At 41.3% G+C, this 24,585-nt stretch overlaps 1 protein-coding gene across 4 annotated transcripts in view; it reads left to right on the top strand.

Annotated features, from left to right (window-relative positions):
- Positions 1-24,585, top strand: part of LOC131041755 (long-chain-fatty-acid--[acyl-carrier-protein] ligase AEE15, chloroplastic) — a 317,818-nt gene that overhangs the window by 181,152 nt on the left and 112,081 nt on the right. For 3 of the 4 annotated variants that reach the window (XM_057974951.2, XM_057974954.2, XM_057974949.2), the window contains 4 exons: positions 22,620-22,725; positions 22,885-23,043; positions 23,213-23,266; positions 23,343-23,423. In XM_057974951.2, coding sequence (XP_057830934.2) covers positions 22,620-22,725; positions 22,885-23,043; positions 23,213-23,266; positions 23,343-23,423 — 400 coding nt within the window. The remainder of the gene's footprint in view (positions 1-22,619; positions 22,726-22,884; positions 23,044-23,212; positions 23,267-23,342; positions 23,424-24,585) is intronic. The other variant, XM_057974953.2, reaches the window with a different exon arrangement.

Raw genomic sequence — 24,585 nt, forward strand, 5'->3', positions numbered from 1 at the left:
AATATGTGATGTCCCCTTCTAGCTAGAGACATCACTCTAGCTTGTGATTAGCCTATCAAAGATCCTCGTAGGCTAGTAGGATTGGATAGAGGGTCACCTTGGCGTGGAGATCTTCCGGGGACAGAGCAAAGTACACTTCTGGGTTGCCAGAGTTTGTTTATGATGAGTTTTGCTTTGAGTTTGGCTTGGCCAGGCTATTTTTAGCAGTTGGAGATGGACCCCTGCTATTTTTAGCAGACATCACGGTCATATGGGTGGTCAACTAGTGAGCTCGAGTTTCAGACGGCATAGCTAAATTCAAAATATTTGTGGAGTTAGACAAGTTTGAATGACTTAGCATTTATTATTAAGTGATTTAATAATAAAGTTATAAAGTGACTTTATATTATAATCACTTAACTTGAGGGTCAACTCATCATTAGACGGGGCCATGTTTTTAATTAAATTATCAGAGCCAGACTATTGAAATATTAAAATTAAATGCCCATTTAATGATTAAAATCGTTTTGACACCCAAAGTGAAATTAAATGAAATTACAAGCAAAATTGTAATTAAGAGGATTAGGGTACGACTTGCAAAAAAGGATATATAGCGTTGAGTTTGGAAAGAAGAGGATGGCTAATTTATTTTGACATTGTGAAATTGAAAGGGTTTGCTCTGGAGACTAGGGTTTTCAGCCACCATTGGAGGACGTAGTTGCTTCAATGTTCACCATCTGAGCTGATGAAATATTCAGTGATATTTGGTTTCAGGAAGACTTCATTCAGAGGTCTTATTTGCATCTAATTGCGCAGAATTGAAGAATAAATTCACAAGAAATTATTGCAGATTTATTGAAGAAATTTTGGTGATTAACAAGTGCGGTACGGATTGCTACAGTACCGCCGTACGGATTGCTACAGTGTCGAGTGAACAGTACCGAGTGAATAGTGCCGCGGTACGGACTGCTACAGTGCCGCGTGAACAGTAAATTTTCAAAAAAAATTAAAATTTGCAGTTTGCAGATTTTTTTCAACTACTGGGACAGCAAAAATCAGGTTTTTTATCTTACATTGTAATGAATTTGTTTTCCAGGCATATTGGCCATAAAACAGAACAACATTCCCTTGATAATCTCGTAAATTAATTCCAGCAGTAATATTATTGTTTCAGTATTATTTTAAGCATAGGAGTTTATTTCAGTATTGTATCATTGCTCATTATTACCAAAAAAAACACAAAAAAATCCATAAACATTCAAAAACCAAAACAAATTCAAATCTACTGCATTCAAAAGAAACAGTCAGCAGAGGAGAGCCAAGTTGGGTTCTTACATAATAGTTCATATTATCGGGTGGTAGGCCATTTGTGTGGAATGAAAGGAAGAGGCATAAAAAAATGCTCTGGAAAAGATGGTAAACCTAAACCAGATGAGATAGTGATGAAATATATTAGGGAGCATGAGGAGGCAAAAGAGAGAGAAGCCTGTAGATTGAATCAAACTGCACCAAAGAAAACAAGGGGAATGCAAGCCCCATCTAATCCCGATGTTGTAGTAGAAGACCACCCCTTCTTTTCCACAAATGAACCTGAAAATGAACCACCCTTGACACGCAAAAAAAACAAAGGGGCCTTTAGAACTGCATTTCAAAATGAGAGTAGAGACATTGCTGACCAAGATGTAGAAAGGTGCATTTGTGCAAATGGGTTGGCTTTCAATGTTGTTCGCTCCCCATATTGGAAGCAAATGATAAAAAGTGTTAATGAAGCTCCAGGAGGGTGTAAGGGCCTAGGTTATGAGAAGGTACATGGAACATTATTGGACAAAGAGGTGAAGAGGGTTGAAGATGCATTGAAACCCATAAGGGATTCATGGGCTGAGACAGGTGTAACAATTGTTTTAGATGGGTGGAAAGATGCTAAAAATTGCCCCTTGATCAATGTCATAGCAGTGTCCCCTAAAGGGGCAATGTTTTTTAAAGCTGTGGATTGTGAGGGCCAAGTAAAAGATGGCCAATTTATTGCAAAAATTCTCATCTCCATCATTGAGTCAGTGGGATCCCGCAATGTTGGTCAAGTCATAACGGACAATGCAAGAAATTGTAGAGCTGCTGGTTTGTTGGTTGAGGAACATTATGATCACATCTTTTGGACACCTTGTGCGGTCCATTCACTCAATCTTATGCTACAAAGGATTGGGACTAAAATAAAATGGATCAGAGATGTGTATGTAGAGGTTGAGGAAATCCAGATGTTCATCACAAACCACCACATGTTTCAAGGGATTTTTAGATCCTTTTCGAATTTGGAGCTATTGAAGGTAAGTGAAATAGTAATTTAATTTTACATTTTTTTGATTTTTTTAATTTCAATGTTTATAATATCGTGTAAGCTATATTGTGTATTCTTCTTTAAAGTTTGGCTTTATTTTTTAATCATTTTGGCATTAATTTGTGTTATAGGTTGCTGAGATCCGTTTTGCATCAAACACAATCATCTTAAGACGACTTGTGAAAGTTAGAGTGGCACTATGTAATATGGTGACTAGCAACAATTGGATTGTATGGAAGCAGAGTAGCAGTGAGAGGGCAGAAAAAATTAGGGAGAGAATACTGAATGAGAAATGGTGGGATCTTGTTACATATCTCCTAAGTATCACCGAGCCCATTATGAGTACGCTATACTGACATGGATAGGCCTTGTATTGGTGAGATTTATGATGGCATTGACTCAATGCTTGAAAAAATAAAGTTCACTATAAATGCAAAAGAGAATGACCCCAAGGAGAAATTCTTCAAAGAAGTGAAAGCAATTATTGTAGAAAGGTGGAGTAAGATGACCACTCCTTTGCATCTTCTTGCCTATGCCTTGACACCAAAGTACTATAGCAATCAGTTTCTTGATAAACCAGGAATGTAATGTTCCTTGACGGTATGGTGAACTGGCAAAGACTGTTGAATTGGCAGAGGACGGTCGCACAATGGATAGACTGTATGGTGGTAAGAAGAGGGGGCCGTACAGTGTGAAGACCGTACAGTGGAGTGAGGGTCCATGCGGTGGGCGAAACAGGCCGTACGGTGGTGTGTGGTAGGTCGTGCGGTGGAGCCAAGCAGGTTGTACGGTGGGAAGAAGGCAGGCCGTACGGTGAAGGGGGTGTACGGTGGTATGGGGATGCAGTGACCGTACGGTGAAGGGGTCGTATGGTGGTGTGGGGATGCAGTGACCATACGGGGAGAGGTTGTAGAGTGATGTGCGGAGGGAGTAGCCGTACAGTGAAACTGTACTGTGGACTTGGAGGGAGGGGTCTGTCGTGTGGTATGGTGGTTCAATGGACTACCTTCGGTGGTTCAAGGGTTGATCTTTTGCGCGCATATCAAGTATTGACCTCCAAATGATAAGAATCCTTTAATATGCATGTATACCAGAAATGAAGCTATTTGATTCAACAATGATGAGTTTCCAGAAGATCCAGAACAAGTACACAGAGCAGAGTAGGGTGAGGGATGAATCCCATCGAAACTGCGGATACCAAGTAGGGAGGGTCTTTCACCTCCAAAATTGCGGGTAACAGAACTCCAACTGGAATTCGCACAAACAAGAGAAAATACCAAATCGCCTACCTACAACAATGACTAGCACGACCATATATATGGGCTCCGGGAAACTTCCCGAAGGGTTACAAACGGGCCGACACGACCAATCAAAACTCGCCTAAACTAATTAAATAAAAGGGCCCGAAAGATTTATTATTAAATTTGGGCCTTACAACAAAGTAATTAGATTTATTATTTAATTACATCGGGGACATCACAAGGAAGGATTCCACCATGGAGAGATCTAGAAGTATCTGATGGGTACAAGGCAGCATTTCTTAGACTATATCTTGATGATGATTTGCGAGATAATGTTACAAATGAATTCATAGAATTCGCAAATGGGAATGGTCTAAGTGTTGATGCACTTCGTCATAGATCCAAGAAGGATACTCATAGCTGGTGGTACTTCCATGCTTCATGCTTCCAACACCTACAACCCCTTGCTGTAAAAGTTTTATCACAAGTTTATTTATAGTTTACTTTGTCTTCATAGGTTGCTAGTAATTATTAATTTTAATTTTATTAATGTATAACTTTAATTGTTTACTTTGTCTTCATAGGTTGATAGTTCATTTGCTTCAGAAAGAAATTGGAGCACATACTCTTTCATCCACTCAGTAAAGCATGATAGGTTGCTGTCAAAAAGAGCGGAGAATTTAGTATATGTGCATTCCAACCTATGTCTTCTTTCACACAAACAATGTGACTACACACAAGGGCAAACGAAGATGTGGGATATAGAGCCAGTGCATATTGATTTGGATGCTCTTGCTTCTCAACTTCTTGCATTGACACTTGATGACTTGGAGAGCGAGCTAACTTATAGTGCAAGTGCAAGTGGCTTTGGCTCATCTAATGTCAATGTCAATGATGAAGAGGATGAGGAGGAGGAGGAGGATGAATTAGTTGATCCATTTGATGATTAAACTTTATATTGTTGAAAGTTGAAACAATGATACTTGAATATTTTATTATTTTGATATTAAACTTGATGTATATGATGCTATTATGGTATGATCGTGATGCTATGATTACAAGTTTATGTTTGTTTTGTTGTTTATATGATGCTATGTGACATATATATATGTATGTATATATCTATATATATATATATATATATAATTTACATGTTTTTGTACTAATGAACCCAAACCCCTTTTCAAAATTTTGTCGTACCGGTTCTTCGAACTCGAACCGGTGCCCGAACCCGAACCGGCAAGCTAGGATTTTTCTAATAAGGAAACCTAAAATTGAGAAAAGAAATACAAAATAAGTACTCTAAATTTGAAATCTAACTTCAAAAACCCCTTAAATTTAAAACTTCAAGAGATAATGAAATCACAAAACATCTTTAAAAACATAAATGATAATTAATTACTTGGTCACATGAAATGGAAAGGAACAATAGAACTCAAATCCCTTGATTGCACTCCTTGCTACATCATACTTGTCTTTATTCTAACCCATGCTCTCAAATGATCATTACGAATCAAGAGTATTGCATCAAACAATATATGAGTCCAATCTAAATCTGTGAAAGCTAGGCCCAACACTAGCATTGATATTGCCATTGTCATTAGTGATAAAATAAAAAATAAAAAAATAAAGAAATAGAGGATTGAACAATAAGAGTCTCCACAAATGGTTTCCATCTCTTCTCTTTTCCTATTTCTACTTCTTTTTGTTGGTTAAAGGTGTTTGAGTGACTTTGTACCTTGTACACAATACCAAGAGGCATATTTTGACACAAACTATCATCTCGACGTAGCATTGTGTGAGGTGTTATTCTAGTTGATTAATGCCGCCTCACTAATTTTCACATCACAAAATTTGCAAATCAACCCCTTTTTTTGCCCTTTGGAAGGCATGTTTTTAGGTTTTTTGTAACTAGGCATAACATCAAAATAATTTATAAATGTAAAGTATGCTACAATGACAAATAAATAGAAAATTAATGAGTATATATGATTTTTAGATAAAACTGAAAAAAAAAAAAAGGAAAAAAGTAAAAACAGTTAGGGTTTACAACTAAAAAATAGATAAAAAATTACAAGAAATAATTAGAGCTTGTTCATAAAAAGAGATCAAAACTAGAAAAGTGCATTATGGAAAGAGGGAATTTGTTTTTCCCTCATTTATTTCTTATTCCATGAAATCTAAAATAGAAAAAGTTAAACAAATGTAGAAGACAAGCAAAATGAAAAAAAAAGATTGAAAATAGAAAAGTACCTCTTCAAATTAGGTCCAACTTGACATTGGGCTGCTCCAAATCACTGGTGGTCTCTTCCAAATGGACTATAGGGTCCTTTACATACACTTAGAGCTGCTACAAACCTATCAAAGTTGCTTTGAATTAATGTTTTCTGCTCAAGTTGTTTGCTTGTTTTTGTGTCAATAGATTGTGATTTTAGCTCCCATACTCTTTTTTTCTTCTCTTCCTTGTGCTTGCCAATAAAATGAATTTCTTTTGAGAGTGTTAGAAGTCATTTGAAAGTTCTAGGTTTGAGTGATCCTTTTTTTTTGTTTTCATCTTTTGATTTTTATAGATGATTGTGATGGTTGAGTACTAAACATGGGACTTGTTGGGTTCAACATGTCTAACCGGACTCACCGAACACTTCAGTCCTGATTTTGTTGGCCTTGGCTAGGTTAAACTGGATGGGGACTTGGTAAGTCTCAACAAATTTACATGTCTTTTGGCTATGCTTTTTAGAGGTAGAGCTCATCTCTCTTTGCTACGTGTTGTGACCTATTTCACACATCACCCTAGTGCAAATGGGGATCCCCAATAGTTTTCTTTTTAGGGATTTGTCTAAGTGTTGCAATTTCATAAGTCTCTGTTTTCTAGAGTTTAGAGTTAGGGTTTTTTTCCAAGAGTCACCCCTAGCCAAATAGAGAAGTCATACCTTGATCAGTATGTAGACATCACCAAAGCACTTAGAAGGCACGAAGGACGAAGATCGCAATTGCTTTGAGTCAATTCTGACACTTTCCTATTTTTAAGGAATTCTCTTTTTTTTGCTTTTTCTACCTTATTTATTTTTGGCACTTTGGGCCCAATCCGAGAAGCAGCTTTTTTGGCTTGCTTTTTGCTTTTTTTTGCTTTTTTGAAAGTAGATTTAGGGTTTGGTCCCTTAGGTCATGACATTAGTGCCAATGTCCTTAGAATCCGAAAATTATGTCTCTAAGTGTAAAAAGTAGGGTAAAAACCCCAACCTAGGGTTTTGTTCCAGAAGATCCAAACATGAGCATGGCGACAGAAGGAAGGTTGGAACATGGCACATAAACCTATGGTCAAACCAATGTCTCAATGTCCAAATCACTCTCCAACTCCGCCTTGTCCAATGGAAAGGCCAAGTCTGCCCAAGCAAAGAAAGGGCATGATCAATGGTTGATTGCCCAAGGATAGGTCAAGTCCGCTATGGCTTATGGATCTCAAAGTCCGTCTATGGCAAAGAAGTCTTCAAGTCCATCCAGCACAATGAAAGGGATGTCCACACAAGGTGTAAAGTCTGCCCATTAGCAAGAAAGGTTATGGCAAGACAAGTAAGAAGTCGACCTAGCATATGGGAAGCATGGCCAAACCATAGGAAAAGTCTGCCTTGTGCCAAGAAGAGTTGAAGTCCGTCTTAGGCAAAGCATGTCTAGAATCCGCCCTACCTTGGCATAAAGCTCTCAAAGTCCACCCATGGCAAGGAAGCATTGAAGTCTGCTCAAAGGTTGGCACATGTGGTATAAAGTCCACCAAGGGAAGCAAGGTAAAATGGCACATGGAACATAAACTCCGCCCAAGCCTAAAGAAAACGTCCAAAGCATGGATAAAGTCTGTTGTAGCATGTGGTATGGATGGCATAAAAGTCTTCAACTACGCCTTGGTCAAAGTGCCTAAACACTAAGCAAGTCTGCTAGGCACTGTTATCGGGAAAAAGTGTATAGTTTAGTAATGTTAATTATTGATAGTTAGTTAGCCGACGGGTAGGTAGTTGGAGTCGCGACGGTTGTGTCGCACCCCTTCGGCTGTCATATATTGTACCACCTTCGGGTGTTGGAGGACATGTAATGTTGGCGACACATTATAATATGAACATCCTTTGACTTTAATGGCAAGCTTATTCTGGTACTATCTACCCGTCGGCTAACTAACTATCAATAATTAACATTACTAAACTATACACTTTTTCCCGATAACAGGCACTTGGGAAGGATGTCCGAAGGAGAGGTAAAGTCTGCTTTGGAAAAAATGATGCTCGTAGCACAAGGCACATCAAAGTCCGCCTTGGCCTAAGCATAGATCAAGTCTGCCTTAGACAAGAGAGTAGGATGGCACAAAGAAGTTAAACTCTGCCTTAGAACATGGCAATACAACATTAAAGGCAGCCTTGACCAAGGAGTCTCAAGGTCTGACCAAGGTGAAGAATGGAGTTGGCTTGGCAAACATAAAATGCCCAATGAAGGCGAAAGTCCGCCATGCCTAAGAATGTGCAAAGTCCACTAGGCATTTGAAAGGAGTGTTGAAACACTAGGCAATGAAGTCCAAAGTCTGCCTAGGAAAAGTTAAAGGTGGCAAGGTGAGAAGTGCACAAGGTTTGACATGGCATGAAGGAGGTAAAGTCCGCCTATGCACATAAAGATGTCCAAACCCTATCAAAATTCGCCTAGGCACTTGGAAAAACATCCAACCGTTGTCAAAAACCACCAAAGATAGAAAAGCAATGATTAGATGGAGTATGCATTGGAAAGTTAGAGGTTCGCCTAGGTAAAATTGGCAAAGTGATAGGTCTAATATGCCAAAACATGGAAAAGTGTTTCAAACACATGAAAAGATTGATCAAGATTGAAAGGGTTGGGAAAATAAAATTTAAACACTTAAAAATATTCTTATATTTTTCCAACACTTAGAATTATTTTTGAAGGGAAAATAAATTCAACATTTAGAATTTTTTTGGAATTCAAGAGAATCATCTAGAAGGTTCTAAGAATATCGCCTTGGGTGAAGAATTAAAAAGTTTCGATTTTGAGAAAATAAAGAAAGGCCAAGTTCGATGAACCTAAAGGGATATCGATAAAAACAAAAAAAACAAAAACAAAAAAAAACAGAAACAGGAAGCTTCTAAAAATCGAACTTCTCAACTCTATATCAACTCAACTTGTCCCTTTCAAAATTCATTATCAGGTTTGAAGATTGGAGTTCGATTTTGGAAGAAATTTTCTCTTTCTTGAAGTTTTGGAAGACTGAATTTTGAAGAAGAATTTTTGAAGAAGTAAAATTTTTAAGTGTTGGAAGACAGAACAAGGTGCTTTTTCTGAGCTTAAGACAGAATTTTTTGAATTTAAGACAAATTTTCATCAAAATCAGTCAAAGAAAATCCCAGAGGTTCAAGAAATTCATATTCTCAACTGATTTCTTCTGTCTAAGCCATTTATCTCTCAAAATTTACTAAGTACTTAGCCAAATTCCTCTACTTTCAGTCTGATTTTTCACAAGAAATTTAGCTTTTTGACAGGCTGAAAGTGAATTTCTGAGATAAAAACATCCAAAATCAGAATTAAAACTTTGAATTTTCTCAAGAAATAATGTTAAATTTTCATGTGTATTGCAGGTTAGAAGCCTGCCGATGCTGCTGTGTCGACCAACTTATAGGCTCGCCACCGACCAAGATGCTCGCTCCTACTCTTGGGAATATGCTTTGCTTGCAACTAAGGCCATTCCATTCCACTCTTCTTCTTTCTTGATCAGATGCTCCATCCTTGGATTGTTGGAATGAGCACCAAAGGAGTACCTTCCAGGAAAGCTCAGATGAAGTTCGGTGGTAAAGGGTTGCAGTCGGAGTCGAAGATCAATTCCAAGTGGAAGAATGTCATAGATACCAACCTCGGGCATGTAGATTTCAAAGACTTCAAAAAGAGAATGTACAGGCATGATGGATACTTGCCAACACCTATTACCCACCGGATGATGAGAAATGGCATCGTCCAGGCAGTTGGATTTCTACCAGCCATAGAATGTGCAGAATTGATGGTCGAATGTGCTATTCACTACAACACACAAGAAAGAGAGATCATTGCACTTGATGGAAGAGTTTTAGCTCATCTTGGAGAGTTAGCCAATCAGGAAGCGTTTGGGATACCAAACTACAACAAAACTTCATATAAAACCAAAGAAGACACCCAAAAACTTTATGATGGCCAGCTTGACCTCTGTGTGACATGTTTGCCCTCTCGGGTAAACGGTTAAATGCAGAAAGTAAATGCACAGAACATAATGGAAATACATTAAATAACCAGTCTCTATATTAATTCAACAGTCCATGTACATCAAGTGCTTATAACATTACATTTGACATGACTATCATGATGATACTTCGAAGAAAAGGTATACAATATATAATACCCGAAGGGGTGCGACACAACCGTTGCGACTCCAACTACCTACCCGTCGGCTAACTAACTGACCGCCGTAACTCATTATTACCAACGGCAACATAAACATAATATGACATAATAACATAATGATTATTCCCGGCAACATCATCCCCCCCAAGAAAAGAAGTTGACTCCGACGACTTAATACAAAATAGAGATGAACGGTAGAAACTATTGACGCCAGTCGGGCCCGGATCTTATACACTTGCTGCGTCCTCGCTTGAAAACCCTTTTCTGCTACCATCCGATGCTCAAGTGCGGAATTCACCAATATTGCTTCCTTTGCCATCACAGTCCTCCTGTGTCTAACCCAAACTTGTCTGCAAAACACGTTTTTCAATCTCAGCTTCCACCAACTGCTACTCAATTGATACTGTCTCCCTAGCCAATTTGTCCTCGATAGCCACTCATGCTACTCTCCCGGCATCCAACTCCTGGGTACGCTGAACTACGTCTCACGCAACTATTGCCTCCAACCTGGTGGTCAGCTCCTCCCGAGCCCTTTGTGCATCCACCAAGGCAACCTCACGTCCAGTCGAGACATACTCCGAGTTCCTCAAAGCGTACCAGTCATGACTAGAGGTGGCCACAATCCGCTGGCACAAATGCTAGGAGACACCTCAAATCCTCCATCACACTCCCCAAAGGCTAAAAACTGAACTGAATAACTCCCTAGTGTCATACAACTGTGCGGACCTGCAATGCCTTCCCTCGAACTCTGTTTGTTCGCAACCTCCAAATCCGTCTCCCTCTACGGCTTATGGCTTCCCGCCAATGCTTAGCGTCAGGCTTCTTTCTCACCGTACGGAACAACCCACACTTACCATGACTTCTCAGATGCCCTTCGCCCAGCTCGAAAAAGTGTATTGTAGCTCAAAAAATAAATTGGGGGTCTGGGGGCAACGCCCCCAACGGGATCGAGGGGCAGCGCCCCTCGCGGGGTTTGGGGCAACGCCCCCAACGGGGTCGAGGGGCAGCGCCCCTCACGGGGTTTGGGGCAGCGCCCCAGCGGGGTCGAGGGGCAGCGCCCCTCGCGGGGTCCTAGGGCAGCGCCCCCGTCGCCAACACCAATTTACAACCCTCAGGAACCATACGAAAGTCCATGGCGCATAGCATTTCAGTGATATTTTAAGATGCCAAAAACCCTTCTTTTTCACTCTGAATTTCCAGTGTCCTGGCTTCAAACTCTAGCAAATCATTTTAAATTTGGTCGTCATCATTTTTTTTTTTTTTGGCACTTTAATGTCCCCGATGGCACCTCGGCCATACAACCTCCCTGTACGGTCAACAACAGCACTGGCACCTCCGATCGTTTGGCCACCTTCCCGTGCGGTCGACACCCTTCTTACCATACAGACACACCTCCACTCGCACCTCCGATCGTGCGGCCACCTTCCCGTGCGGTCGACACCCTTCTTACCGTATGGACACACCTCCAGCATACCGACAACATGCTCAACTGTGCACACTGTACGGTCCTCCTTCCGCACGCCCAACGCAGTTCAACCGTACAGTGACCACTGACGACGAAGCGACTGCGTGTGTGTTTGTGCGGTTGCATGGCTGTGCGGCTGGGGGCTGCGCGCTCTGCGGTTGTGGGTTGTTCGGCGCGTGAGTGTGCGGGCGGGTGAGTTGTGCGGCTGCGGGTTGCGTGCTGTGTGGCTTTGTAGTTGCGGGTGCCACCGCCGGTGGTCCACCGCATGGTGGTCGCCGTCGGTGGCCCACCGCACGGTGGTCGTCGTCGGTGTTAGCACCGCATGGTGGTCGCCGTCGGTGTTACCACTGCCAGTGGCCCACCGCATGGTGGTCATCGTCGGAGTTACCACCGCACGGTGGTCCCATCGTAGGTCTATCCCAAAAAAATAATTTGACCGTACGATCGCTGTCATACGACCGTACGGTTTTTTTTTCAAATTTTTTAATTTTTTTTTTTTTTAAAAGTTGTCTAGAGAGTCTTCGGCTCGGGTCCCTTGTCTCTGGGATCGCCCTTCATCCTTCTCGGTTTTCCTCGCCCAAAAGTCTCTTGCTTTTGTCCCGTGCCTCTCGAGTCGCCTGCCCAGCCTCTTGGGTCCCCTTCCATCCTCTCGGGTCCCCCTTCGGGCTCTTGGGTCCTCTGCGCGCTTCGCGTCTTAGGCTTTCAATTTGGGCCCGTTGGTGGCAAGTCTATTTTCAATGGCCATCGGAAGACCTGGAACCACAAATTCTACAGGGACCACGACCTCCTTCCCGTACATAAGAAGAAGAAGAATAATAAAGATTTTGAAAGCTGCGGCCTTCCACACAGGGTTCCAATCGTTGCCGACACTCTTTGGATTATTTACGTCGCCAGGGTTTGGGGCGTCTCCCTTCCAATATTCTCTGTATTCCAGCAGGTACACCTCTGTTGGTTGCTCTGGTTCCTCTACTTCGAGCCTGTAGCTTTGGAACATTTCGTAATCCTCCATTTGCCAGTGGAAGAGCCCGTTAAGTGAGCATACCTCATCTTTAGAACATCCCTCCAATTCGAGCACCCCTTCACTGTTCGGCTCCATCGCGTTCTTGCCCTTGCTTTCATCGGGACCCCCTTCCCCTTTATTAGAGTCCTCTGAGTCTGAGTCGGAAGAGGCGAGCTCTTCGCCAACATCTTGGGTGTGTAGGTCAATGGTATATTTCCGCCCTCCCTTCTCCATGGAAAGTGTATTTTTCTTCCAGTTGTGGTTTACCCTCTCGTTGATCAACCACGCTCTCCCCAGGATGGCGTCATAGCCTTTCTTCTTCGAGGGAATAACCACGAAATCTAACAAGAATGGTTGCGTACCAATTGTCACTTGCTGGGCCATCAACAGGCCGAGTGGCTTAATGCCGTGTTGGTCCGCTCCCACCAGGTTGAATGTGGGTGGCCACAAGGTGGGCTTCCCCAGCCGCTTCCATGTTTCTTCTGGTAGTACATTCACCCTAGATCCCCCGTCCACAATGGTGTCCTTCAGAATGGTCCCATGGATACCCATTTCTACCACAGCTGGGTGTCTACCACTGCTCAAGGCTAGTAACATCGGGTCAGTCGAAGGGCTGACAGAAACCTCCACCTGTGGTGTACTCTTTGAAGCGGTGGTGGGGACCCCTACCTGTGGTGCACTCGACGATGCAGTGGCGGGAACCCCTACCTGTGGTGCACTCGACGATGCGGTGGTGGGAACCCCTACCTGTGGTGTACTCGATAATGCGGTGCTTTGCACATTGGTGAGGATGGTAGTCCTCAATTGTGGCATAGAGTCTAGGTCTTTTACCTTTATCGGCACCTCTATCTACAAGATTTGCCCAATGATGTTATTTTCCGCTTCCGTACGGGATGATGTACTCGCCACCTCGTTGTCCCGTCGTTCAGTCGTCATCTCACGTTCAATATTGGCCTTTGCCTCCCGTAATCTCTCCTTCTCCGTACGGGGGTCGGGATAAGTGGCTTTTTTCGTCTGGGCGTGGGTGATCGCCAGTACTTCTTTCTCACCAGTCTTCTCAGCCTTCTTAATGTTGAGGAGATTAACCCCTGCCTGCGGGCAATTTGCGTCCTCATGGTCGCCTGGCCCACACCAACGACAGAGGTGCTGAGGGGTGGCTTCCTTCGTGCAATCACGGGCGAAGTGCCCCCACTGATTACAGGCCCTACATTGGATAATTGGCCGGCCCTTGGCGTCATACTGGATACGGCTTCCGTAATTTTTATTGTTGCTATTCCTCCCGCCGCTGCGTCTGTTGTCCCAGTATCCTCCAGATGATGCCGTTGTGTTAGTATGTTGGCCATTACCCGCTGGGGCGGATGTTGTGGCCTGCTTCGTGAATAGCACCTGGTTCTTTTGCGTACTTCGGGTTTTCATGTTGTATGGGCACTCCTTGGTGGAGTGTCCCATCACTTGGCAAATCTCGCAGAATGCCTTCTTTTGGCAAGTACCCTTTGTGTGCCCTTACTCTTTGCACTCAGTGCACCATATGTCCCCTTCGTTCCGACCAGTGCTTCTCATTATTTTGAATTCTTTTCTCATTCGGTCCATGTCTTTCTGGAGCACTTGCACCCGTTTGCCAGCCTCGTCGTCGTTGCTGCTTTCCTGTGAAGAGTCATCATCCTCGGATGAGGATTTATTACTTTTCTTCTTCTTTGATGTTTTGTGTTCGCTCTCCAGGTCCATCGCCCTATTATAAGCGTCGTCATATGACGTCGGGGTACAATTTTCATCTTCCTTCGTAGGGAGGATTTCAACCTTTCAATGAACCATCGTTTCTTCAATCCATCTGCGGGTTGGCTTTCCATTTTACCCAAGAGGTCTTTCAGCCTCCGACTGTATGCCCATACTGTCTCCCTGGTACCTTGTTTGGTACTGTATATCTCCATTACAATTTCATTGTCATCACGAAGCAACCGAAACTCCCCCGTGAATTCCTTCTGTAGATTGGCCCACGTGGCCACTTTTTGCTTGTCCACATTGGAGTACCAATCTATGGCAACTCCTCGTAACGTGGCTAGGAACTGCTGTACCCAGTCATCCTGGTTTGTTACTTCGTTGGCGGACCAAATGGTTTCACATGTACGGCAGTGCCGTAAGGGGTCTTCCTTGCCCTCCCCTGTGAACTTTGGCAATTTTTGTTTAATCGCCATCCCACCGGTGGGTCTCGCTCCTCTAATTCCTTGTGTGCTTGTACTTGGCGATCCTCCGCCTCCTGCAACTGAACCTCCACTCGTGGGTCCTCCGGAAAAAGTTGCTGACACCGAACCAAACAAATTGCCTCCCGTACAGTACCCTTGTGCTCCCTCGGCACCTTCGGTCATACCGTCACCTTCCGTTGTCTCCCTCCGGTTGTCCTCTGAAATGGACAAATTCTTTAGCAAGTCTCTGGGAGCGTCGATCAGGTTTAGACTTTGCCTTGTTTGTTCCACCAACTCTTCGCGGCTTCTTACCCTACGGTGGTATTCTGGTGAACTGTAGAGTTCTCCTTCGCCACCCTCCGTGACTCCTTCTGGCAGCCCTACAACAGTGTAGACAGTGTAGTTCTCTCCATCTATCTCTGCCTCCGCAACCTCCGTGACACCTCCTGGGTTCCCTTCGGGCAACCCCTCGGCCGGTCGTCCCTCGGCAAGCTGCCTTAGCCTACGCCTTCGTTCTATCTGCTGTCTGAGATTCAACGCGGTTTGTGCCACTTCCCATTCGTCACTCTGTATCTTTTAATTTTTGTCCTTATTTAGTCTATTGGGCATAAGTCACTTCCATACACAGCAACCACACGCCATGTACACAAAAAAACTTTTATTATTTTTATTTTTATTTTGCCTTTCGGCCACAATTTATATCAGTAGTGTGTCGGGAATATTACAAGGTTCAATTTCCCCTTCGCCTCTTGCCATGACGCTCTGCGTCCCACGACGATTGTTCCCTTTGCGCGTCGTCGGCCTCTGGGTCAATCTCACCGATGGGTAGGCCCGTTGTGTCTGTGCGCCATCCGTGTCTTCTGTTCCCGAGTTCGTCTAGGCAACGGCGCCAAATGTTTGCCCTCTCGGGTAAACGGTTAAATGCAGAAAGTAAATTCACAGAACATAATGGAAATACATTAAATATCCAGTCTCTATATTAATTCAACAGTCCATGTACATCAAGTGCTTATAACATTACATTTGACATGACTATCGTGATGATACTTCGAAGAAAAGGTACACAATATATAATACCCGAAGGGGTGCGACACAACCATCGCGACTCCAACTACCTACCCGTCGGCTAACTAACTGACCGCCGTAACTCATTATTACCAACGACAACATAAACATAATATGACAACATAACATAATGATTATTCCCGGCAACACGACAAATATCAACAAGTCATGGTTAGAAAAGCCTAGGGCTTCCCTCAAGAAAGTGCCAAAGAAGCTACTACGCATAGACTTCAAAGAAGAATATGGTGACATCATCCTACTAGTGAATAGAGTAATGGGCAGCGCTCAAGGTGCACCATTCGAAACATAGATGTATTAGTTCATCGATGAGATCACCTCAGGAGTTAAAATGTTCAATTGGTCCCGAATAATCAGTGATAATCTAGATGAACAACTAAAGAACTTAGAAAGGACAAAATCATTTTGAATGAGCTCCTACATTGTCTATTTGTTGGCTAGAAACCATAGTTGGACTACTCGCGACTCGGCTCGACTCGCCAAGCCTTTGGGAAAAAAACTCGGCGAAAAACTTGACAACTTAAAAACATGCTTAAATTTAATAAAAAATGCATTTTTTTTTCAAAATTTAATGAGAAGATGCATCCAATGAGTCAATAAATGATAACACAAAAGAAACAAGCCGATTCTAGATATATTTAAATGCAAAGTGTCTACAAAATCGCATCCTCATGAGGATGCGGAGGATGCTGATGGCTGGAAGCCTGAAAGCAAAATAGTAAATAGTTTTTGTAAAACCAAAAGTAAATACATCATTACAAATTAAAATTACAACTTCCTCTTCCCAACTCTAGCAAAAACTAGGGGAGAGGTAGAAGTAGAGGGTCTAGTCCTAGAAGTCTACAGTGGGCGTGATTGTGCCTCCTCGCTCGGTATGGCTGGCTCATCCTCCATCCTGGATGAAGCTATGTCTCCACCTTCTTGTGGCACTGGCAATGACTCCTCATCCTCATCCTCTTCCTCCTCAATGTCATCCAGCGTGAAACCAAATCCACCCCCCTCCTCCATAGCTTGCCTCTCCAAATTAGTGATGTCATCCTCGGAAAACAATGGAGGCTGCTCCTGTGATGTCCAATCACTATAAGGATCTATATCATCCAAGTCAAGTGGACCACCTACTACTTCCTCTACCTTCCTTACGCGCAATCGAAGATTATATTGCACAAAAACAAGGTCATTGAGGCGTTTTTGAGCTAACTGGCTCCTCTTCTTCATGTCGATGGCTTCAAACAAGCTCTAATTGGGCTCACAACTAGATGAACTACAAGGTTGATATAAGATTCCGAGGGCAAATGTTTTGAGATTTGGGGTATTTCCACCCCAACTTTGCCAACAAGCATCTGCAAATTAAAATTAGGTTGAGAGTAGCACCCCTCGCCGAGGTCTGAGGGTGAGAAAAGAGGGGTAGAGAGATAGGTCTAGATCTTGGGGGAGAGAGGAGAGAGTGAGATGGAGTGTGGTAAAGAGGGGGATAGAGGAAGAGTGATAGGGAGATAGATAGGTCTAGAATTCGAGGTCGATAAAGTGAGTGAGATAGAGAGCGAGAGAATGTTGATACGAGCATAATGATTACTGAAATTTGACTGTGTCTGAAAAATTAAAAGATCTTCTAAAACCTTGAATTTGTATTATAACTCCTAGAGATCTGAAACCACTCTCAAACATCCTGCCAATATATACATGAAATATAACTTAAAGTATAAGAAAGGAAAGAGACATATTGAAATGCCACTTATACTCAAATGTTATATTTCATGTATATATTTTGATGATGAGAATGAAACTAACTTGAAAAAACAAAAATAGATAATTTTTTGACATGTTTGGGCCTCTTTTTTTAGTCTAGCTGAGTTTTTTATAGAAACTCACCAAGTTTTTGCAAAAAACTCGGCGAGTTTTTGCTGCGAGTTAAAGTGGTAAAAACTTGCAGAGCTCAAAAACTCGATGAGTTTTACAAACTCGCCGAGTGCTCTGCGAGTGTTCCATCTATGCCAAAAACTATAGATATACAGGATTGATTTGCAAGGGCATGGTAGGCAATGGAGAGAATGAGTTCAAGTCCCATGACTTTTACCTGTAGTTGCAGCTTAGTGAAAAGACTCACTTCAAGCGGGTAAATGATGCATTCCTGATGTATATCACAAGGACACTACAAGGAGGAACTCATCAGAGACTTTCTCATGAAGCCAAGAGTTTGATCAACAGATATGGATCTTGGTTTATCCAATTTCCAAAATTCACATACATAAGAATTCAAGGTTTTACTGGTTGTCCTTACCGGCTTCTAATCTATCCTATCAACAGAATGGTCTTGCTTGAGGTCCTTAGACAGTTGGAGACATATCAGAACTTCCAGAGAGACGAGCAAAAGATAACTATTTCCTTTCCTTTCTTCATCGGAAATATGCTAGAGTCTTGTCCAACAACACAGGCAACTGAGAGTGCCAGGCTTGAGATGCAATGGTATCCTTTCACATTCTATCGGTCTAGAGCTGATTATGACCCTCACAACAATATTGGGACAATAAATGGAGAAAGGTACAAACATAGAGTAGAATTGGAAGACTTTTGGGCAAATGTTACTGATGTTTGACATCAAGAAAAGGCTATGGTCTAGACTACCAATAAACTTGATCAGAACTACTAAACTTTTTCATGTGCCAGATCAGTTGGAAGATGATGGAGAATACACCCAACCTCGTTTTGATGAGAATGCACCTCTTCCTCCTGTGAGATGGTTTGAACCAGAGCATGCAGATTTGGCTACCTTAATGAGGCCAGTGGTCAAGTTTTCTAAGTGGTGGGTCGATCAGCTAGTTCATGGGCTAAGACGACAGAATATAACTTCAACTTATAACCTGATGGGTGAAATAGAAGCATATTCTTCAAATGTAGAAGCATCTCAAAATTTTCAACCCATTGAAAGAACTAACTCTAGGAAAAAGAAGAAAGAAGTTGGAAGCTCTTCAAGGACAAAGGGCAAGACAGTTATAAATGAAGGACCTGCTCAGAAGAAGCAAAGACTGGAACCATCTAGTTCTGCCGCATCTGGGGATAGGAACAATGTATTACCTATTGATGAGTCATTGGCTGAGATAAAGAATCCTTCTCCAATCCATGGGGAAAATGTAGAGTCAATCCAGCAAGAAGATGAAGAACCTCCATCTCCTACAAGCACATAAATATTGGAGTCAAATAATGAAATGGATATTTTGGGCAATGAATTTCAGGAGGGAATGATTTCCGCTCTTTGAGGAGGCCAGAAGAGGAAGGCATTGAGCAACCTACAGTTCTTGATTGGCTGAAAGAAAGAATGAAAGTAAAAGCACCAGTGGAAGTTAAGGAAGAAGAAGATGACACGACCGATTTCTTGGCTAGATTAGGAGAGGTTGCTGCAAAGAAACTTGCTAGGAAGTTTTCCACAATCCAAAGAGATGAGACAGGCTGCCAAACAGTTCAAATTGCTGTACCAAAAGTAAACAAGTCAAAAGAAGATATAACCTATCAAGAGTATGAAATTACCCACCTTTGACTTGGGACCAACTACCAAAGGTCAAGAGGTGGAAGACTTAGACAATTCAGTCAGTTCCATGAAGGTAAGGATAGATTAGGAGGTAAGAAAGAAAAGAGAATATAAGAAGGAAATTGAGCGTCTAAAGTAATACATTCAGCACCTGGCCAAGCCACTTAACCAAGGCGATGCAACAACTACTCTACTTCTGAATCCTTAACAAGGAGCAACTGAAAATCTTGAGGAAGAAAAGGTGATAGCTAGAGAAGCTAAAGAGTGGATGGCAAGCAAAAGAGAAGAAGCATCCACGTTCATGGATAAATTAATGCAGACATATGGACATACTTCCTTCTTGCTTTCCAGAATTGCAAACATGATAGAAGCATGGGCTGACCTTCAGGATATTCAAGACAGAGTTATTCCGTGCCCTAGAGTATTGAAAGGCATGCATAAGCAAGAGCTGATTGATAAGGAGATAATTGCAGCAAGGGCTGCCTATGATTTTAATGCATGGCATTGGGCATTGGTTGCATGTGGTGAAGTCCTGGAGAAGGTAAAGGTTGAAAGTTTTAAGTTTGAGGAGAAGATTAAAGAAATACAAAACAAAATTCTCCTTGTGACTATTGATTTACTTGAAAAAGAAACCATCCGGGAGAGTGATATGCGGCTAGAAAATCTCAAGTTCAAAACTTAGGAGATTTTCTTCACTGTCATAGGAACAGTCTTGAAGTAAAATTTAACCAAAGCATCAGAATTCTTGTTGATTTGGGATGTCTTCCAAAAACAGGAACTGGAGTGGGAGATTGCATTCGCCGCTTGTGCAGACGACTTGGATGGATGGGAATACAAGATCAACATGCTGCCACATGTCACTATGGAAGAGGTCAACATGATTGTGTCCAGATTCATTGAACACACTGCCAATCAGTAGGATAAAGTTGTGCCTTCCTAGGAAATGGCTATTCACGCCACTTGTCTCGCATGCACTTGTCTTTGGTTTTATTTTGGGAAACTCTATCTAGGGTTGGGTTGTCTTGATCTCAACTGTTGATCTTAGATCGATCTCGGCCTTTCATTTGTTTTCAGAAACTATATATAAACTCTCATTTTGTAATTTCATTGTGGTGGAGAGATTTATGAAATTGTTGCTTAGAGCTACTTGAATAATAAAGAGTTCATTTGCAGATTTGCTTTGAAGTCTTATTGTTATTAAGTGGTTGCATGGTTGTATACTTTCTTCAACAATAGAATTGATTTGTTTAAAGTAAATTTGCTTTCAAAGTTGTTAGATGAATGAAGGATTTGATAGTTTAGATTGGTGAAACTCTTACTCATACTTTCTTTGGATGGATGATTTTCGTTCCATGTGTAAAGTTAGCCTGAGCTTATGATGTGGATGTCTTAACTTTTACTTGGAGTAAGTATTGTTCGATTGATGGTATTATTCACAAGTATAAAAATCATAAGCACAACCTTAGAAGATTGCACCTGCTTTGCGTAGTTGTCCTAGTGTGGTGAAACAAAGTATTGTTATTGGTTTCACCCAATCTCTACCGTCTCTTGAGTTCATAGGAATAGCTTAGAAGTAGCATAGAAATTTTGAACCCGTATCCTTTTTATCCCTTTTTTGAGGAAGTTAAATCTGAAAATCCAAAAACACAAAAAAAAGAGCACTCATTGCCATATTTGTCTAAGTCCTAGCTTGTGAATGATATTAGTCAAGCGTAAGTCCCCCTTGTATTTCAGCATACATAACCAAGGAAGCTATCCAACATAAAGTCGCTCGTTCGCACATATAGACCTTGGAGTCACCTTGTGGTCTTTCTCGCAATCTTGGCACAAGTAGTGATTTTGTTCAAGAGAGGGTAGAGTATCCTTGGATATTTTATTCTAATGTTCGGTAAATGATAAAACGTGAACCAACACTACACACTATTATAAGAAAGTGCAAGCATCTCAGAAACCAACTCCCAACCATGATAAATCATATAGATTTATTTCACATCCATGGTACTTGCAGGAAGCATAGTGTACTCTTGGCCAAGGCATTGTTGATGAAAGACATGTCTTGAACTCCCTGCAGTGAATTCTGTGGATTCTATTCTAGCTACATCTAGGATCAAAATTCCTTTGTTTATTGTTGGCAGCGCTACAAATGCGGTTGCCTAACCCCTAAACGATCAATCACACATATGCCCCTTCGCTCCAATGTAAAAACCTCTCAAAATTTCTATCACGCATCACTGTTTAACATCTATCAACATCATCAACCTTTTCTCAGTCAAGCTATCAAACTTATTACCAACCTCCACCACCCCACTTAACATATTTTAGAAAGGGGCCAATAGATGCGCCTTTCTCTCCAAATACTTTTGGACTACAGCACCTCTCACACTTTTGTGGCATCCGCATAACCCACTGCCATGCTGCACTAATGTCCCTATAATGATGGTATTGGGTCCCACAATTCACTGATGATGGAACTCTGTTTGACCAGCCTTGAATGCAAGGAGCAGTCAGTTTTGGTTGACAACCAAGTATCTCCATAGTAGAGAGATACACCATCCAGAGTCAAAATCCAACAACTATTCTTGCTTTGAATGATCTCTGAAGTTGCTGAAATTCTTTTGAAAGAAAGCTTAAAAGGTCATAGGTCAAATAGTCATGCCCGCTGAAGTAATGTCCACAGAGTCCTTTTTTTTGTTTAATATATGGTGTTGAATTTGCCCAGGAAAAAATATGTATGACATCATCCTCTAGAAGAATATGAGTAAAAAGTCCACATAATTTCTATTCCCAGGTAGAAAAGCTGAACATTGTTTTCCATCTTTTGACATATGGCCATCTTTCCAATCCCAGTCATCAGTATTCAAGTGTAAATTTGTATAAGTTCATAGTGTTGCCAAATTGTTCCTCATAGGTTTCATGAAATTGAAGTTCATTAGTTGCACCAAGGCCTTCAAATCCAACTTCACTCTTGTGCAAGTCATACATTAACGAACATTGGGATCCACATTGCTGATGCTGCCTCTCCCAGTACAACAATTCACCCTGCCTTTGTCAAAGTTGTGGTACACTTGAAAACATACTCTTGTGCCAAACTCTGTTTTGCCAAACCTCATGTTTATTGCAAGATTCTACCTTTGCGTCAATCACAATTTTTGTCGCCAAATTTGTAGAATTTTCTTTGATATGCATTATCTATTTTTGTATTATGTATATGGAAAAAAAAATAATCTGATGTTATTCTGTCCCCAGATTGTAGAAGTTTTATTTCCCATTTTCTTTGGTATATATGATCTATCTGAGTATTTTTTGTCATGGAAACATAGATTCAAAGAAATGCAAAAGGTTTAATGCACAAAAAGTTAATAAATGTTAGACCTGGATTGCTCCATGGTTTTCCTGCAGTGGAATTCAGAAGCAACTTTCTTCAAGTTCAAATGCAAAAAAACTTGTAGCACTAACCTTAATAAACATCAGCATGTTTTATATGGAGTTCAAGAGGATATACGAGGTCAGTAATACAACGATTTGGATGTTTTTCACTGATCAAAATGGATGTTATTTTAGTAGAAAACTATTTTGGGGCCCATATTTATGTTGTAATAAGCTGCCAAAATTTAATCCAGGTCTTTAATTTCTGATAATCTTATCTTTATGTTATATTCCAAAGGGAAAATCTTTAGCAAGGACAAGACACAAACAATCATTATCATTTGCTATATCAGAGTGGATTTTCACTAGAATTCTTGCAGCATTATTATGGCCATTCCACTTATTAGGAAAGAAGCTTGTCTACAGCAAGATTCATTCCGCACTTGGAATAAATAAGGTTAGCTTGCATCTCGTTATATGACCAATAAATGTTCTTCTTTGCTAATAGATAATGAAACTTAAAGGTGATTATTCATTTTCTAAACTGTCTGGGTAACTATGAATTAATAAAGAACAGGAAATGAAATAGGAATTGAAGATTTAAAAAATTTCATCTGATATTGCAGTCTGGCATAAGTGGTGGCGGAAGCCTTCCTTCCCATGTTGACCGATTTTTTGAGGTCAGTATTTGATTAAACAAGCCACTAGAATATTTCTTGGTTTGCTGGCTAATCCAATATTTACTTTCTCTCGTAGGCAATCGGCATAACCCTGCTTAATGGATATGGTCTAACAGAGTCATCTCCTGTTATTTGTGCACGCCCAAAAGAATGTAATGTATGGTTTTATTCCCTCAAATAAATCTTATTCATTCACATTAATCACCAGTTCCATGTTTTTCCAAAAATGGTTCTTGTTTGCTTCATCTAGGCACTAGTATAAAATTTGGATGGTTTCTGTTCATTTCCCCTCTCTTTCACATTGCTTAACAAGCAAATTTTTTCTGTGATCTTTGTTAAAAAATGCCAAATCAGCATTATAATATGTGAATATCCCAGAGTCCATGAACATAGTTATAGATGGATGCACATTCCATTAGATCTAAGGAATAATACAAGCAATCAGTATCCCCAAAATGCTGGCAGTGTACTCTCATATGCTTGTAAAGAGATTCAATTCTTCCAGAATTCAATCTCTCTTTCATTTGCAAACATGCAAAGACAAAGTGTATACGTGGATTTCATTTTCCCTCAAACTAAGTTGTGGACAATTTACCCAGTGAGTTTCAAATGCAGATCTGGTCAATGAGTTTGGAATGCAGAGACAATTTATGTTGCAGGACCCTAGGCAAACCCAGGGCCACACCCGGACCCAGTTTGAACCCACATTTGCACCCAGCCTTTGACCCCTGTACTCAGTAACATAGCCCTCAAACATGTCTCCTAACCAAATACCTTTGGTTTGTACTTTTAGTATGCAAATATTTGTGCCTTTCACAAGCCATTACAGTGGTAGTAATGAAACTTGAACTTTGCTTAGATTCCACAGACCTTGTTTAGCATTGGACTCAAACTCAACAAATTATATATATTATATAATATATATATATATGCTACCATATATATTGTCCATCGAAATGTAACTGTTATCTCAAAAGCTTGCACCCTTGCTGAGCTATCAACTCAGCAACCTTGTGAAACATGGAAACAACCCCGAAGTGTGGGACCTTGCGCAAGGGGGTTGAATCTCCGGAGAAGGCCGGCTTCCTTCTCTATCTAGGTGCAGGTGTTGAACCAACTCAATACTTCAAAGCTAATTCCTAAGCCTACCCTAACAACTTGCAGAGGAAAAGAGAAGAGAGAAATTGCTTGAAACAAAGGGAGGTGATGCATCAAGAAGAGATTGTTCCTCTCCCCACCCGAAATGGCACAAGGAATCAACCGAAAAGCCTAAGAGATGCACAAGCTTCAATTGCATGAGTTACCCAAATGCATGTGTG

Source organism: Cryptomeria japonica, chromosome 10, assembly GCF_030272615.1.
Source record: "Cryptomeria japonica chromosome 10, Sugi_1.0, whole genome shotgun sequence".
Classification (NCBI taxonomy): domain Eukaryota; kingdom Viridiplantae; phylum Streptophyta; class Pinopsida; order Cupressales; family Cupressaceae; genus Cryptomeria; species Cryptomeria japonica.